General features: G+C 44.5%; 1 protein-coding gene across 4 annotated transcripts in view; it reads left to right on the forward strand.

Annotated features, from left to right (window-relative positions):
* Positions 1-6,046: 6,046 nt before the first annotated feature.
* Positions 6,047-16,644, forward strand: part of ASAP2 (ArfGAP with SH3 domain, ankyrin repeat and PH domain 2) — an 84,987-nt gene continuing 74,389 nt past the window's right edge. The window contains exon 1 of one of the 4 annotated variants that reach the window (XM_072036423.1): positions 6,047-6,530. In XM_072036423.1, coding sequence (XP_071892524.1) covers positions 6,405-6,530 — 126 coding nt within the window. In that variant the 5' untranslated portion in view covers positions 6,047-6,404. The remainder of the gene's footprint in view (positions 6,531-16,644) is intronic. The other 3 variants (XM_072036422.1, XM_027455208.3, XM_038177650.2) reach the window with 3 other exon arrangements.

The following is a 16,644-nucleotide window of genomic DNA, read 5'->3' on the forward strand; positions in this document are numbered from 1 at the left end:
GAATTTCTATACTTAGATTACATGTTAAAACCAGGTAAACTTCAGTTTTAGTTCCCTTTTTTGACAGTCCTACTTCCTCTGTGCTGCTCAGGCCCTAGCCAGATAGAATTATATTTAATATCCTGGGGTTTCATAGCATTTCGAGCTGTCTTTTTGGAGAGAGACCACCTTCAAGTTTTTTTATCTAGCTTCTAAATTCAAATTCCAGTGGCGCAATGAAGCACTGTTATCTTCTGAACTGACTTTCAGGAGCCTCTCCTTGACAGCAAATTTATGAGACAAATAAAAGGCCCTTTGTGTTTGAAAACAATACATTTTTTTCCTTTTTATTTTATTTTTTTTAATTCCTGAATCCAGGAATATTCCTCTTGTTTCTTCACATTGTGCCCAAGGGACTTAGTGTCTCTTTATTCCGAAACGTGATTCAGTTGAATTCCATGTCATTCCTGTCACCTGAAGATGGAGAACACTGCTGATTCAGTGACTGAATTCTAATTCTGCAATTTCTTAGAATATAAATCACCTTATTGCAAATTACATGCCAAGGAGGTGATACCACAAAGCACAGTGTACTGAATATGGTCTGGTAAGTGGCTCACGGACAGATCTTGGATATTTTCATTGGTGATCTGAAGCTGCATTATCAGAATAAGATCAAAAAGGCAAGCTATAGAAAGGCAGTTCAGCTCCAGTGCATTACCTTCTTTGGACACTCTTGAGCTACCAACAGGACGGATGTGGTACTAGTTTAGGGGTGACATGAAACTTTGGGAATTACCCTCCAAAATGTGCTTGTTCTTGTGAATGCTGTGAATGCAGCAGGATCTAAGATTGCCTAGGTACTAGCAATACTGAGTTTCCCTCTTCTGAGATTGCCCTCCTGCCCTTTTATTAGCAGGCTGGTTTATGAAACCAGTGCAAAGACCCAGAGGCTGTGGGAGTGAGGGATAATGACAAAGGGTGAAGTGAAGGTATGCAGTGGAAATACAATCTGTACAGCATGAGTATCTGAACAACCTTTCTGTGTCTGTAGCAAGGTAACTCTTCAGCAGTTGTTCTCCCTGAGGGCTTCCCATCTGATTCACATGCTAGAGATGGCCCAGGGGCCTGAAGCTTGATCCACGCAACACAATCCAGCCTGAGGCATCATGAGGGGGGCAGCTCTTGAAGGCATCCTGAAATAGCAGCATGGAAATAATCAGTTTGAGCAACTAAAGTGAACATTGGATTCCAAAAACCTAAAACATTCTTATATAACACATTGGAATACACACGGTCATCCAGGGCACGCCTTACAAATGCGGTGATAACAAGATATCATTACCAAATTTAAATATTAAAAGGTGAAGTTCTGCCAAAGTTCAGTAAGTAACATTTCCATTACACTGACAGGTTTACAGACCGAGACGTGTTTGATTTCACTGTTTAAGTAGCACAATCCCCTGCTACTGGTTAAAAGAGCATCTTCTGGAAGAAGCAAGAAATTGCACAAAGTATCGGTAGTCTGTTTTTTTTTTTTTCCTTGCCCTTGTCTACATCATGTTACTAAGTGTTGTTATTACAACACTAGGGAAAATAGATCTTTATAAATTACCCACAAAAGTCTGAGAGAGCAATACAATGGAACATGAATACAGATTAAGAGTGAGAAAAGTACATACCGCACATGCTTGCATCATTGGCTCCCAGGTAGGCACTTCCAAATTCAAAAACACCTGAAAAAATATCCTTTTCGGAACTAACTTAATTTGCAGAATTTTTAGACAGAGGTGCAACACATCTGTGGAAATAAATCTCCACAAATACACACATGAGAGCAAACCCAACATTTTCAGATAGGAACTATTTTCAACAGAATAATGCCAGGAGTTCATTCTTAAACAGTAGACACTGTTATTCTAAAGCTGCTACACACTGTAATTAGTATCATTAAAACATGAGTTAGACCCTAAAAATCACAGGTGTAATTTAAAAATAGCCAAATGTCTGCTCTTTTAGGGTTTTGTACCTTTTGAAATCACAACTAGCAGCCTTTCTCTAAAACTATGGGAACCGGTTTTGGAGAGTGGAGTCTGTTTTGAAAGTGCTTATCTGAACACTGAACACCAGGAACTGATACTTCAAGTAAAGTAATAAATATCTTAAGAAGACTTTGGATAAAACCACAGGATCGAGTAACAGGGCTTATCACACAGTGTATAACCTATCTGCTCCAACTTGCATGTACTCATACATTTCTGAATTTAGCACCTACCTGCCTGAAAATTGTCACCCAGTAATTAGCAGCTGACAGACTACATCTATACGAGTGCTTATTTTTTAAGTTTGAAGATAAACAACGAGGCCAATGAGATTTTCTATGAACCACGTTCTTGTTGCATTTCCTCAAACCACACCTTTAATAGAATTAATAAAGAATCCCTGTAAAATACCAAGTACATTACAAAGGCCAAGGAAAAATATTTCCCAAGACCTTCTGAAGTTATCAAAGAAAGAAATTCTGTGAAAAAACATTGATAAGAAAGAGAGAGAGAGCAACTACCATGAAAGAATTGTTATTGAGCTAGTCAGTAAAGGGCAATAATGACACATGACTACTGTGGAAAAAGAAATCCCTACACATTTTGAGTCCTATTCCAGGCAGCTGCTTAAGGGATCATCGACTATGCTAACCAGCTCATCATATTTTTTCTCCTTGCTATTCTTACAACTCCTTCTGCATGCCCTTTTGTGAAACAGACGTTAACTTTTGCCTCTGATCCATGATGCTAACCTCCAGCTTCGAACTGTTAAACCTCAAGGAGTCAAGTCTTAAGTGCTTCCTCTCACACTAACCCTCCTTCTCGTAATGATTCCCCCTTAAACACCCCAAATCTATCTCATAGTCTTTCTCGAAGACCCTACTTAAAATGTCTTCGGAAACATTTGGATAATAGCGTGCCAAGATCACAGACCCCCATACAGACCAGTTATGGCCCAGTATTTCCTTATATTCACTCAATTGCTTTCCCACTAGCTAAGATCCCCAGAGACTGCCTTATTCTTTTGTACTTGTATAGCACCTGGTCTGTGGTTTGTGCTTTTACTTACTGACAGTGATAGAAATCAGTATTTTTTTTACACAGATAAAATTTCTAAAGGCTAAAAAAAAAAGGGGGGGTGGCAGGAGAGGGGAATGTTATTTTTAAATCTACCTTGTGATTTTGAAGGTCTAACTCATGCTTTTAACAATACCCATCGATGAAACTGTTAATATTGGTTTGAAGTCAGCATAGGATGAAATTTTTGTACAAACCAAGTTTCCCGATTTTCATATCCTCTGAAAGTGAGAGAGACCTAAATAAACCCTGGTATTTCACACCGCTCTATAGAGATGTGGTCTATGAATAACCACAAGTTTAGATGCTTTTCAGCAGAGCAACCTGCAGACTTTAGGACATTGTAATGAGACATTCTACTGGACCACTTACTTACAAACTAAAATAATGGGGTTGGATGCTGCAATTAAGTATTGCTCATAAATATGTAGAGGACAGAGCTGAACCATTATCATACTGGGACCAAAAATTCTTGTGAAACTTGAATGTATCAGTGAGGGAACAGGGAACCAAAACCTAATTTACTGAGGTGTTAGAACTATAAAAATGATTGAAGAGCTGAGAAAATACCCTTTCAGTGAGAGACGCGGGACTGGCACACACTAATAAAAGCGTTACGGCAGAGTAACAAGCTACCACATGTCAGTTGACCCACAGTCACCATCTGTGTACACAGTCTTGGGTTGTGGCCAATACAAAGCAATTCAAGTCAGCTTTGCCCTCTTTCAAAAAGAGGAGTCGATCAGCCTGCTTTACCAAGAAACAAAACTGAGAAATCTCACTACGGTGTATAAGAATAGTCATACAGAGAAATGCACGAGTACTGAATAGCTCCTTAAACCACCAAAAAAGTTGTAGTACCAAGCAATAGCTGGAACACAAAGTAATTGCAACTGTTGTCATAAAACACTGGTAGAAGCACTGGGTTCTCCAAACTTTTGAGTCTTAAGATTGGATGTGTACCAGAAAACCTTTCAGAACCAACCAAGCACAAGTCTTTAGCTCCAGGATAAAGGAGAGTTGAGTGAAATGCATAATCTTTTTGCTTGAAAGCAAAAAGACAGACCAAAGTACCTGGCAGGTTCATTGGGATGGCAAATATTTGAAGCCATTAAAAGATCAAGAGATACTGCTGAAATCATCCAATCTAATCTGCTGCATAAATATGGTGTATAGAATTTAAGGCTTCATTGTATAAGGACACTGCCTTAGGTGCATATAGTATCAGGCTGAAGATGCAACTGCTAGGGACATCATTGATATGCTGCTGATTTGGACTATATCAAATACAGCTGTTGCAAAACATTAAAATCTAGTATTACTTGCCTTTTGGTCCTCAAGTTTTTAATCCCCTTCAAATTTTGTAAGTAAATATGTCACATTGGAAGATATGATAGTTTGAGAATGCGAGTGTTTACAAAATTCAGATTAATAGTGCGATGTTAGGTATTGCTCTAATGGTATCACCATCAGCTGATGATACAAAAATTAAGATGTAGTATCAAACGTATTTTTAGGAAGAATGAGTATTTATGCTAAGCCTGGTCACACACAGACAAGAAGTTTAACCCATTAGCACTGAAACACTTCACACATGTACATGCCCCATTAACTGAAACATATACAAGTCTTAACAAAGAGAGAGGTTTATAATATAAAATTCTATGGAGACAGAAAATAATTGCAGCGATTTTTATGAGAGAAAATAAAGAAAAACTAGTAAGAGTTAAATAAAGGAAAGCGTATGCAGATAGTCACTGTTCATTTGTCTGCTTTATTACAGTCAGTAGAAGAAATGTGGTTAACAAACCTCATTGTTTGTGTTAAAGGAGAACCTAACAGCGCTAGAAGGATTGCAAGGGGAAGTAACATCTGGTTCGGCCTGCAGTTATGTACTTGGACATTTTACAAAGTGCAGCGAAAGAGTACCTGCTTACACATCTGAATTCCCCGGGGAGTTTTAAATCACAGTAATAAAGAATCACTCATAGAAAGCTAATAACTGTAGCACCAGAGGGGAGTGAAAAGCCACTGGGGAGTTCCTGGGTCAAAATACAAACTTCCAAAGCTTTCTGCACTAACAGGCTGGAAATCCTGAGGGCTTTGAGGCCGGGAGAGATCGCCACTGTAGATCACATCCTTGTGTTTCTAACACAGGCACCGTGCCTGCATGGCGACACCTTGTCTGTCTCCTTTCTGCTGCCTTAGTCACGAATCCCGCAGTTGGGATTGCTTTTTGCATTTTCAGCCTCAATTCATCCATGTGGCTTCAGAGAAAAAAGCACAAAAAGCATCTGCTGTGCTAACAACGCCTCCCCCTCCAGCACAGAAAAAAAAAAAAAAGAAAAAAAAAAAAAGCTTTCTAAGAAACAAGACACAAACGTTAACTTAGTCTGCAAGTATTTTTTATTATTTTTTGTGTGGACCTCTTGGGAATGACAGCATTTCTCAAACTTTCCTTTGGAACTATGCAAGTGAACTCTTAAGAGAAATCACTTTCTGCTGTGGAAAGGTGGAGAAGGAGATGAGGAGGAGAAGGATGAGGAGAAGAAAGGAGGAGAAGGGAGAGGGGAATGAAGAGGATGATGAGGAGGAGGATGAGAAGGAGGATGAGAAGGAGGATGAGGAGGAGGATGAGGAGGAGGATGAGGAGGGGGACATCCCTGCTACCTGCCGGCCGCCACACAGGGACAACGCGGCCACCTGAAGCGCTCCACCCTTGCAGCAGGTAGCACCCCACCCTCCCCAGCCTTGTGCTCGCTGTTGTTAAACCCATTTTTTAATCGCACGGCCGGTGCCCGCCGTGGCGGTGTGTGTGTGTGTGTGACGGGGGGGGCGATGAAGGCGAGGCGGGCTGGGCAGGGGGCCGCCATCTTCTGAGGGCGGGCGGGCGGCGGGGGGCGAGGGGCGCCCTGTGCGCGTGTGTCGGTGTGTGAGGGGGGAGGAGGAGGAGGAGGAGGAGGAGGGAGGGGAGGAAGGCGGGGTGAGGAGCCAGCTCCCCGCCGCCGCCGCCGCCGCCACCACCGTTGGGCGTGTGCCCAGCTCCCGGTGCTGCGTGCCCGGGCGGGGAGGAGGAAGAGGAGGAGGAGGAGGAGGAGGAGGAGTGTGGGTGCGGGGAATTTCCTTGTGTGGCGGCGGAGGAACAACGGCCGGGAGGGCGCTGCCGCCGCCGGTTGCCGAGCGATGTGAGGGGGGGGGGAGCCCCCCATCGGCCCTCCCTTCCCCCCCCACACACCCCGGAGCCGCCCGCTTTCCCCCCCCCCCATCTTCCCCTCCCCTCTGCCCTCCCCTCATCCCCGCCCCGCCATGCCGGACCAGATCTCCGTGTCGGAATTCGTGTCCGAGACCAATGAGGATTACAAGTCGCCCACCGCCTCCAACTTCACCACCCGGATGGCCCAGTGCAGGAACACGGTGGCGGCCATCGAGGAGGTGAGCCCGGGGAGGAGGGCAGGGAAGGGAAGGAGGAAAGGGGAAAGGGAGAAGGGGAAGGGGAAGGAAGGGAAGAGGGGCGCAGCCCCCTCGGCCTGGCTGCGGCCCCGCCCGGCCCCGAGCAGCGCCCTCGGCCGCCGCCGTGAGGAAACGGGGCTCGGCCGCCCGGGCACGGGGAAGAAAGGGAAGGGGGAAGGGACGAGGCGCTGCCCCCCCCAGGCCCCCCCCAGCCATTTCTGGGGGGGACTCGGGCTGGCACAGGTGGGGTTGGATCCTCCTCCCAGCGCGGATTTACCCCCCCGAGGCGTGTGTGCTGAGGTGAGCTGCCCTCAGGAGCCCTGCAGCCGCCCCAAAAGCTGCCCCCCGGGGGGCTGAGCCCCTTCGTTTTGTCTCCCCATAGCCAGCCGGGCTTGCTGCAGAGCTGTTCGCCTTCCCTGCAAGGCAGCCGAAGCTGCTGGGGAGAGGAGGAGAGGAGGGCGGCTGCTAGCAGAGACGGAGCCCTTTTTCCCTGCCGTTTCCCACCAGCCGGGGAGCTGGGACAGGTCTGAACACAGTTGGAGCACATTCCTCGTCCCAGCCCCGTGCACACAATGAAAGGAGCCTCTCTGCAGCCTGCCTCCTCCAGCAGCTTCCCTGAAGAAACTTGTGGGAGGGGAGAGTTGTGATGTGGATTCATTTGCCCCGTCTACCTGTTACATCAGTTCTGGCGGTGTGTGTGTGAGCGGAGCTGGTTTGTTTTTGCGCTAAGCGTGGCTTTGGGAAAGAGCCTCTTCAGCGAAAGAGCCCTGTCAGTAGTTAGTGGCCCTTCTTACAAAAGAGCTGCCACTAGCAATGGATTATTAAGCGAACAAAACCCGGGTTAGGTGTTTAAACACCCTTTTCAAGCTTTTCCTGTTTTGCCAGTTCCCAAAACCACTAAAGCAAGGAGCTGAATTCGAAATAATCTGCACAGAAGGAATTACTGTTTTGTTCCTGAGGTAATTTTCTTCCATGCAAGCTTGCACTTAAGTGCCTGGCTTTAATTATACCTTATTAGCCTGATAGTCTTAAGATCAACAGTTTTGTATCTAGGATTCTGTGAAAGGTGACTTAAAGAATATTGATAACAGTGAACCACTGAAGTTGTAAGGTACAGCTGCCTAAAAAGTGATTGACACAAAATAGAAGTTAGTGTAAGCATTGGGATCAAAAGCAGTTTTTCTAGGTTGAGAGATTTTTTTTTTTTTTTTTTTTTTTTTTTTACTGCTCTCACAAAAATTGGTCTGTGTCTTAGCCTCAGTTTCTCTAGCTCTATGTCTGTGAGAATATCACATAATTTCTCAGGAGAAAAATTCAGAAAAGTTTTTGTTTTTCGTGGCTGTTTTCTCTTTCATGTTAATTTTCACAAAATGTACGTAGGATATGGAATCTGTAACTTACGTTGTGCATCTTAAGGTCTTTTAAAAATTCAAATCAACGAGTTGCATCTTGAATTTTTTTTTTAATGTTAGGAGAATGATACGCGTTGAGAAGTTTGCTCCAGTGGATTCCTTTCTTATTTAATCTGTATGCTTGGCATTCTTCTTGTATCAGGTCGCTGATACACCGCTCTTGGATTTGTAAAGAAACTCAGGATGTTGAGTGTTAGTTTGTATCGCTGCATATTTCAGATATTAGACACTTCAAAAATTAGCTTTTTTTTGATACAGATGGTAATGAACGACCTAGTGTCTTACAGATCCAAGTAAAGTTTGCAAGGCAGATGATGAGAAATTGCACTGGCTATGGCTTTCTTAATCTTATTGATCTACCTAGCGCTTTTGGCAAAATATCAGCAGTTGCTGCCTGTTCATGCTGATGTCCTACAGCATGTCTTTAAGTGACTACTGATTTTTTATTTATTTATTTTGTGCTTTGATGTGTCAAGAACAACAAACAAATTTTCATGGTTTCACACCTGTGAAATCTGTAGACGTAACACTACTTCGGTTTGGTAATACTCAGGTCCGTCAACGTAGTGTGCCTGGTTTTTCAGGTTAAATGTGATCCTTTGATAAAAATGTTGATATAAATTGTGTAACAGAGAAGTCAGCACTCAGCATGTTTTTCTTCCAAAAGGCTAGGCAAGAATTGGTTTATGAGGTTGTGAACAAAGACTCAGTAAAGAAGGCATCTCCAAACGGACAGGTAACGCAGGGAACCCATCTGCATTTCCAGTGTCACAAGCACGGTGAAGCATCAGTTCCCAGTGTGCACTACTCTGCTGCAGAATACGGTACGGTATGGAAAACGAGGAGGTTTGGCTCTGTATGATTTAGGGAATGTGTTACTCAACGTGGTTAATTGGTAAGTTGAAACCTGGCTATTGGCTTTGTGTAGGGATTGATTTTTACAAAGCCACTGTGAAAGAGGCGGTTTGTTAACTGGAGGCAGTTCGGGATTCCGGAAAATGAAAACTTTAATACTTAAATCAACAAAATAAAAAGCTCAGAGTGGTAAATAGTGCTGTTTAGTGGATGTCCTTATCTGCTTTTCCTAGGTGATCTGGTTCTGGACCGGACTGAGCCTGCACGAAGCTAGCTGGAGCCTCCCTCGTGCCCTGTGCTCCCTCGCAGGCAGAGACGTGGGGAGGTAGCACAGGAGCTGGGGGCTGGTGTGACTTCGTAGCCTCAGCTCACCTCTGTGCAAACAAAGATATCTGCTTCCAGATCCTAATGGGAAGCCTCCTGCGCTTACCGCTAACACTGCTGGCTACCAGTTCTGTAACTCTGTCTTAGTTAATGAGCAGGTATCTAATAATGTCTTAAAAGTTCCGTTAATGAGGCCTGGCTTTCCGTGATGGAGTGGTAAAGGGCTTGTTAAGCGAGGAAATCGATGAGATGCTGGACGCTGGCGTGTGGATAATTTACCAGTTAGGTCTCTGTGGGCATTGGTGTTGCCTTAAATCAGCATTTCCTGAACTTGGATGAACTGACCTCTGTTGTTTGCCAAGTATGATTGATTTTTAATATCAGCTGGAAATACTTGGAGTCTTACTGTTTTCTGTAATTGTATAGACTAATTACAGACCGCTCATTACGGTCTTTGAGATCCCCAGAAGTGCACACGCTTGGAAACCGCTGCCTATTCAAGGAAGAGAATCTGATCCTTCGCTTTCGGGAGTGGAAAGGGATTAGGAAAGGCATGCTCCTGGGGCACGGAGTGATTTCCAAAGGCAAGGAATGGTGTCATTTCTGTATTGTTCTCAGACAAGGATGTTGCTTAGCAAAACGATGGGGATCTCTTTAGCTCCCACTGAAGCCAAGTTACCAGTGAGCGGTACAGCTCAGGCCTTACAGGTTACTGTTTAATCTTTGCGTGCATGATAATGACTAAGATTAAACAAGTTTTAATTGATACAGTCCAGAGCGTGGTCACATGGCCGGGGGGAGGGGTTGCTTGAAACCAGTAATCTCGTTTGACAAATGCAGCCTTTTCAGCTCACTGCTTCTGGTCTCCCTTTATTACAGGATCTGAAACCGCGTAGTGACCATTCTTAAGCTGCAAATGCTTAAAATTTTGGTTTTAGTGCTGCTATTACTTGGAACATATACTTCTCTCTTTTATGTGCTCTACGTTAAATGAAATAGTCCCTAAACTGTAACGGAGCCTGCAAAATGGTCCTAATACCAGTGATTACTGAAGATTTGGGGAAATTATTATTTTACAGAGTGATTTAATGAACAGTATCCAAGCGTGCCGCTTTATTTTGAAGCATGGGTTAAGTCTTACCAGAAAAGACTGGAACCAAAGCTCACAAAAAACTGAATTATTTATTTTTCCTATATTTTTTTTCATTGTGAGGTGCTTCTGGATCAAAATGTAAGAGGCAGGGGGGCTCCTGTTCAGGCTACCCTATAAATGGGGAGTTGTTTGATGTGCCCTGCCTGCTTAAACTTCACAGGAAGCACATGAAGAGAGGAGAATGGAAACACTGACAGAAGTTTAATAGGTTAGTGGAACGTCCCCCCCAGCACAGCAGCACTTTCTACCACGCTGAACGTGTCGTAAGTAGGCAGGACAAATGTGTGGTGGAACGATGGAGAGCATACAGGCAAAAGGAAGAGCGTGGTGGTAGGCAAAGATGGCCTCTGTTAGCTGCATGTAGATAAGTGTAATTGTTTGGGGTTTGTTTAAAAGCCCCTGTCCAGGAATTTCTGTAAAATCTGTGGAATTAATGATGTTAACACCATAACTTGTAATTTTGGCTCTGTGTTTGCTGTTCTTCCCTAGGTCCTGTTCCACGACCATTGCACCTCAGTGTGTCTGTCGTTTAACAGTTACGAGTAGTTGTGTGGCTTTTTGTTTTTGTTTTGTAATTTCCATTCCTGGGACTGCAGCATGTCGTTTCAGTATCAGGTCCTCTCCTTCCTCACTGTCACTTACAACACAAATTTTTGTATTGGAAATGAAAACAACTTCATCCCCTGTAAGGTAATCCCACAGCTTTCAGCTGATTTAGAGAGGCGTAAGGGATTGACTCTTGTCGAATTCCTCTTGTATGTTAGAGGTTTTTTAATCCTCCCTGCTCCATTGTGGTTCTGCAAAGCTAACGAGGGCAAGAGGTAAAAACAGCTTGGAAGATCAGTGAACATGAGTCTGGATACACATATGTGTTACCAAAAGTTGTACTTGCCCTGTTAGGTGGTTTTGGTTTGTTAGGGCTTCAGGACTGGGGTTCTGTCTTCTACTACGCTTTTGTTAGTGTCTTGCTTTGGAAATCTGTGTGACAATGTTTTTGTGGATTGAGAGGTAGTAGAAAATGTCATGCTGTATTGCATTTTGGAAAACTTACTGCTATTCTCTGTGTACTTCCTTCTCTTAAAATATATCTGTGTACCCACTATAAGGTGGTGCTCCTTCTAGAACATACTTGCACGCTTTTCTTAGCTCATTACCAAATACAGTTCCATAAATACAGTGTTGTTTAAGACTTTTGTGTTTTCCACTTCTGCTTCCTTTCTGGAGTCATATTTGTTTGTCATTAGCATCCAGAGAAGTTTCTGGAAAAGTCATTATGACACAAATGGCGTTACGATTTCAGAAGGAGTGTGGGAATTTGTTTCTTTTCTGAGAGGAAAATAGAAGATGGAAGTTGGGGAAATACAGGAACTGAGTTGTAGGTTTGCAGCTGGAGCTCTGCGCGTGTTATAAAACAGAGAATTGCAGCCTTGAACATCTAAGGTGCAGAAAATGCAGTCAGATAAAACCATTTCAGGTCATGCTGTGCACCTTACCTTGGTGCATCCAGCAGGGAATCTGCTTCCTAATACCAAATGCCTTGTTCCTGGTAGGAGCATCAATGGAAAATACACACGTTCCCAAATTATTTTACTAACCGTGGCTTTTATCTTCTAACTTTTTCTCTAGTGCTGTTGCATTTCTCAGAACCAGCTTCACTGGATTGTCTTCGTGCTGCTGATAAAAGAGAGTAGACATGGAAAGAGGATAATTCTTTCTGCTTCCGTTTAACCCACCGTAGGTTCCTCTCCGTTCGTTCATGCTGTTCTCTCCGTACCAGAATATCCAGCAGTGCTTGGTAAATGTGGGGCCTTCGTTTTGTCAGGACAAGAGCCTGATTCCTGGGCCCCATTCTGAGTAGCTGTTTCGTCCACTGTCTTGGCTGTCACTGGAGCTTCCCTGTATTTTGTTGCTGCTTGGTCTCCTCCTCCTTCTGCCTTTCTTAAAGCTCTGCTGCTGAGCGTTTCAGCGTTCTGTCCTGCCTCTCCTGGGGGGGCTCCCTGGACTTGTCCCCCCTTGGGTGGCTGGGTGCTGGAAGGGGCAAGGCAGCCCTGTCCATGGTCCTAGAGCTCAGCGGGGCTTCACGCCCCTGAGGCCCTCCCTTAGGGATGAGCAAGTGGCCTCACTTGCTTTCTGTCCTCACTGGCTTCAAATAAATGTTATGTTCTTGATGCTGCTGGAGAGGGGAGAACATTCTCCTGTGGATAGGGAAAAAAAAGAAGAAAAGTGGAAAGTCAGGAGATACTCTCTGGGTGAAATCTTTCTGCGGGCTTTCCTGCTGTGGTAACGTCTTCCATCCCCAGTCCCCTTCCCATTCTGTTGAGTGACGTGTGTAGGTTCTGTGAAAAATAAGCGTTGGTAACAAAACTACCAGGTAGGAAAACGTGAGGGTGTGATTCTGAAACAACAAGTGGGTGCTGGTGGCTGGGGTAAGTCTGATCAGAAGAAAGGGGATCAGAAGTGACGAGGTGGTTGGTGCTGCCTGCTTGGGAGCATTAAAATCAAAACCCTCACATTTGCTGCAAAAGAGAGTGCTATTGCAAGTACCGAGAGGGATGCTTTGCGCAGAAGACAAATGAAAGGCTTTTTAGCAGTATCAGGAACGGATGTGGCTGAGGAAGGCTGTATTTGTCAAGGCCAGAATTGTGTAACAATCAAAATCAAATGGTGAGAAGCTCTAAGCTGTGTAACAGAGGTACTGTGCAGGAGGAGTCTGCGTGGCTGGTGGTAGGTTTCATTTCAAGAAAACCTGTTGGCTATTATAATCTGGTAAAGTGCGTGCTGGCGTTGCAGGCGTGGAGGAAGAGTGCAAGGGGGAAAAACACGAGCTGTGTTGCAGCTACATTATGGTCAGACATCTGTGATGACAGGCCGAGATGTTCATTTTTGCAGGAGGAAGCGTGGAGGAGCAGGGGAAGCTGCTGTGAGAGTCGCTGATTTAAAGGCAGCAATCAAATGGCTGCTGCGGATGAGACTGGAAACGAGCAAAGTGTTTTGTTGAATCATTAGGGGTTGATTCATTGTATGTCAAAAGCCAAACAAAGCAATTAAAAACAAAAACAAAGCAAAATAAGCCAAAAAGTTGTGTTTAGGAGCAAGCCATTAAACTGAGAGCTGGCTAAGTCAGCAGAACTGAAGAGTTTATTTACTAAAGCACGAAAAATATTTAGGAAACGTCCCAGGAAAGGGGAAAACTATGGGGGAAAAAAAACAACTATGGACTTGAAACACCTGGAAAAGAATGTCACAAACGAGCAGAGCCTGTCAGAAATGGAAAGAAAAAGGTCATCAGAGGAACGTAGCACCCTGAAAAGTGTGGGTAAGATTTGGAGAAGTCTGGTTTCTTTAGCTATAGCAGCAGGCGGTAAGGAAAACAAAACCATTCCTTCGGCACGTGGAGCCGTGAGGGGAGAAGGAAGGGATGTTACGTGGTTAGAACGTAGTAGCAGGGGTAATGCAGGTATTGCCAGGTCTCAGTGATTGCTCTGCCACAGTTTGGGAGCTCAGAGTGGGGGAGAAGATGGAATGGATTGTGGGAATAGAAATGCAAGTTGGCAAATCAGTGAACAAAACTCTGAGCTTGAAGCACTCGATTTGTTGGGGCTGGTTAACTTATTTTCAGGGATTCTGAAAGAATTAGGATGATGATGATGAGCAAACAGTCCTGACAAATCCTCTGAAAACTAGGATGATAACCTATTGTAAGCACAGATGGGTAAAAATAAAGTCAGGATGGAAGTAAGAAGTATTTACAGCTAATAAAAATGATGGCAACAGGTACAGAGACACAGACCACGGCTGTTAAATTGAGGAGAAATGTTCTTAAAGATTGTCAGTATCCCTGGGTGAGTGGCAGGCTAGCAAAGTAAGCAGCTCCTCTTCCTGCTTTTAGAAATGTTTGAAAAATAGTGCAAAAAGGTCTTTTCAGCCACTGCCGTTGCCAGAAGACCATGCTTTCATGTTTGCTTTCAGTTTTGAAGCTGTAGTCAGATGTGCAAGAACTTCACACAGGGAAAACTGGTGAATGAAGGGCTTGGGGAGTTTCTCAGGACGCTGCGGAAGAATGCAGCAGAGACGGACAGCGGTGGCACGGGGAGGGCACCAGAGAGCTGACGTGATTGTTTAGGCCATGAATGGCTTCTGAAAAGATTCGGAAAGTGCTTTGAAGTCATGTCTGATCTTAAGCCTGTTTTTCTTCCTTTAATGCCTTGATTTTTAAGACTTGTTTAAACAGCGGTTCTGCTCCTCTGGGTCCGATGTGGTGGCTCCTCCTGCACTCCTTCACCAGTGCTGGCAGTTTCTTATGAAAATCTGAGTCCCTGAGAACCGTGCTTCTGAAGCTGTAGGGGATTATTACAGCCAGGTTTCGTGTGAAGGTAAAATCCCTGCTTTAGTGCATTTTCTCCAAGGCTTTTTTTCTTAAACCCATCTGGGAAGTGTGGGTGAAGTTACGGGAGAAGCAGAAGTTTGCTGTTTGTAACCATTTAGCTCATTGCAAGCTGATGATGGGGAAGTTTTTTGTTTTCCCCAGCCTTTTCCCCACGCTCTCACATTTGCTAGCGCTGAGCTCGAGCTCTTCTCTATTCAGAGTGCTCACTGCATGCAGCAGCTCTTGCTGGGATGTAAGCTGGAGGAGTTTTCGCTGTTAGCTAGTAGATTTTCCTGTGATTAAGACAACTACCAGCTTCTTTTGTTTGGACTAAATCCAGCTTTCTTGCGTGAAATTTCTGTCAATGTTGGTGTTGAGGGGAGGAGTAAACTTGGCTAGGAAGCGACGGAAGAAGGGAATGCAAGAAAATTACAGTCGGAAGGTAGCTGGATTGTTTGTGACGTAGCATGAAGATGGGTCAAAAGGGAAGAGCAAGAAAAGGGAGTCAGGGTTAAAACCAAACTTGGAGAGAGGGAATCGTCCAGCAGCAAAAGCTCGGTGGTGGTGTATGTGGGGTGGAGGAGCATCGGGGCTGCCCTCTGCTCCGTTATGAAGGGCAGAAGGACAGGTATCAGGAGCGTAAGCAAGCTCAGAGAAATGAGAATGGCCATGATCTGCAGGGGAAGGGAGAATGCAGCGGTGTTGATGTAGAAAGTAGGACACAAAGGGCAGAGGGCTAACGTGAAGAGGGTCGGCGGGGGAGATGGAGAAGGGGCAGCGATGGAGGAAAGTGGCCGCCTGGTGATACCACGGACCCATCCTACCCCACAGTTCAGGAGAGTGGAAAGAGTTCTGAGCATCCACATCCAGAAAGTGGAGAGGGCTAAGTGTTACCCAGACTTCGTTAGCTGCTGTGGACGTCTCAAAGTTAATTGTATTTGGAAAGAGAAAATAATTTGCCTTATGGGGGAGAGTTTATTGATGGAGGAACTGAGATACGGTGCTGTAGCTGAACAGTGATGTTCTTTTAAGCACCGCTGCTTTGCAGCCAGAAGCTTGGGTAGCATTATGTAGTGCTCGTCCAGAGCAGGAGGCTTTGTTTTCGAGGCAGTAGGTGTTGGGCAGAATTTGAAAAATTTTCCTTTTTGTGAAACAGAGCTCGCAGATACAAAGATATTTACTATGGAAGTGACATTGAGCGGTGAAACTATTTCTTTGGAGCGCTCTTTAAAAAAAAAAAAAGAGCGCTCCAAAGAAAAAAAGAGAAAAGTTAACGTGAAAGAACCTCTGCTGTGAATTCTGGCATCTCACTTCGTAACCCAAGGAAGAACAGAGAACCGAGGGGGAAAGCCGAAGCCCTGCTCCCTGTTGTCTCGGAGCAGCACGGAGCACAGAAGCACCTGCTGTTTGCGGACCCCTCGGCTCTCCCCGATTAAAGACGAGATTATCAATGGAGTACTGGTCTGAAATCTATAATTCTGTCTGGGCATTATGCTAAGCATGCGTGCAGATACATCCAAACAGCTGAAGTGATTAGAGCTGAGCAAATGACTTTTACGTTCCTGGAAGCTTTGTTCTACATTTAGAGAGCATATAGGAAGGGAGAGAAGGGGCGAAGCGACGTGGACATCCGTGGGGATTATTTTCTCGTGTTTTATGGCTTATGTTCTGTGTTGCTGCAAGATTTCTTTCCTAGAATACGCAATTTTAAGGAAGTTTAGACTGTGTTTTAGGGAAGGCGAGTGAAAAACAAATGCATTTCCTAATCATTTTAAGCCCCTTCAATCAAACAGGATTACGGTTGGGCTCTAGCACGACGAGTGGAAATTTCCTTAGCCCATGCAAACGCAGAGCCCCTGTTTGGTTGTCACATGCAAAAAAGATGCAGCAGAGAGCCTTGCGAAGCACATGTTTCTAATCATTTGTTTGTTTTACAGCCCTGTAGGTGTATGTTACACAACAACACAACCAGGGACAGCAGAGTCC

The sequence above is a fragment of the Anas platyrhynchos genome, chromosome 3, assembly GCF_047663525.1.
Source record: "Anas platyrhynchos isolate ZD024472 breed Pekin duck chromosome 3, IASCAAS_PekinDuck_T2T, whole genome shotgun sequence".
NCBI classification, from domain to species: domain Eukaryota; kingdom Metazoa; phylum Chordata; class Aves; order Anseriformes; family Anatidae; genus Anas; species Anas platyrhynchos.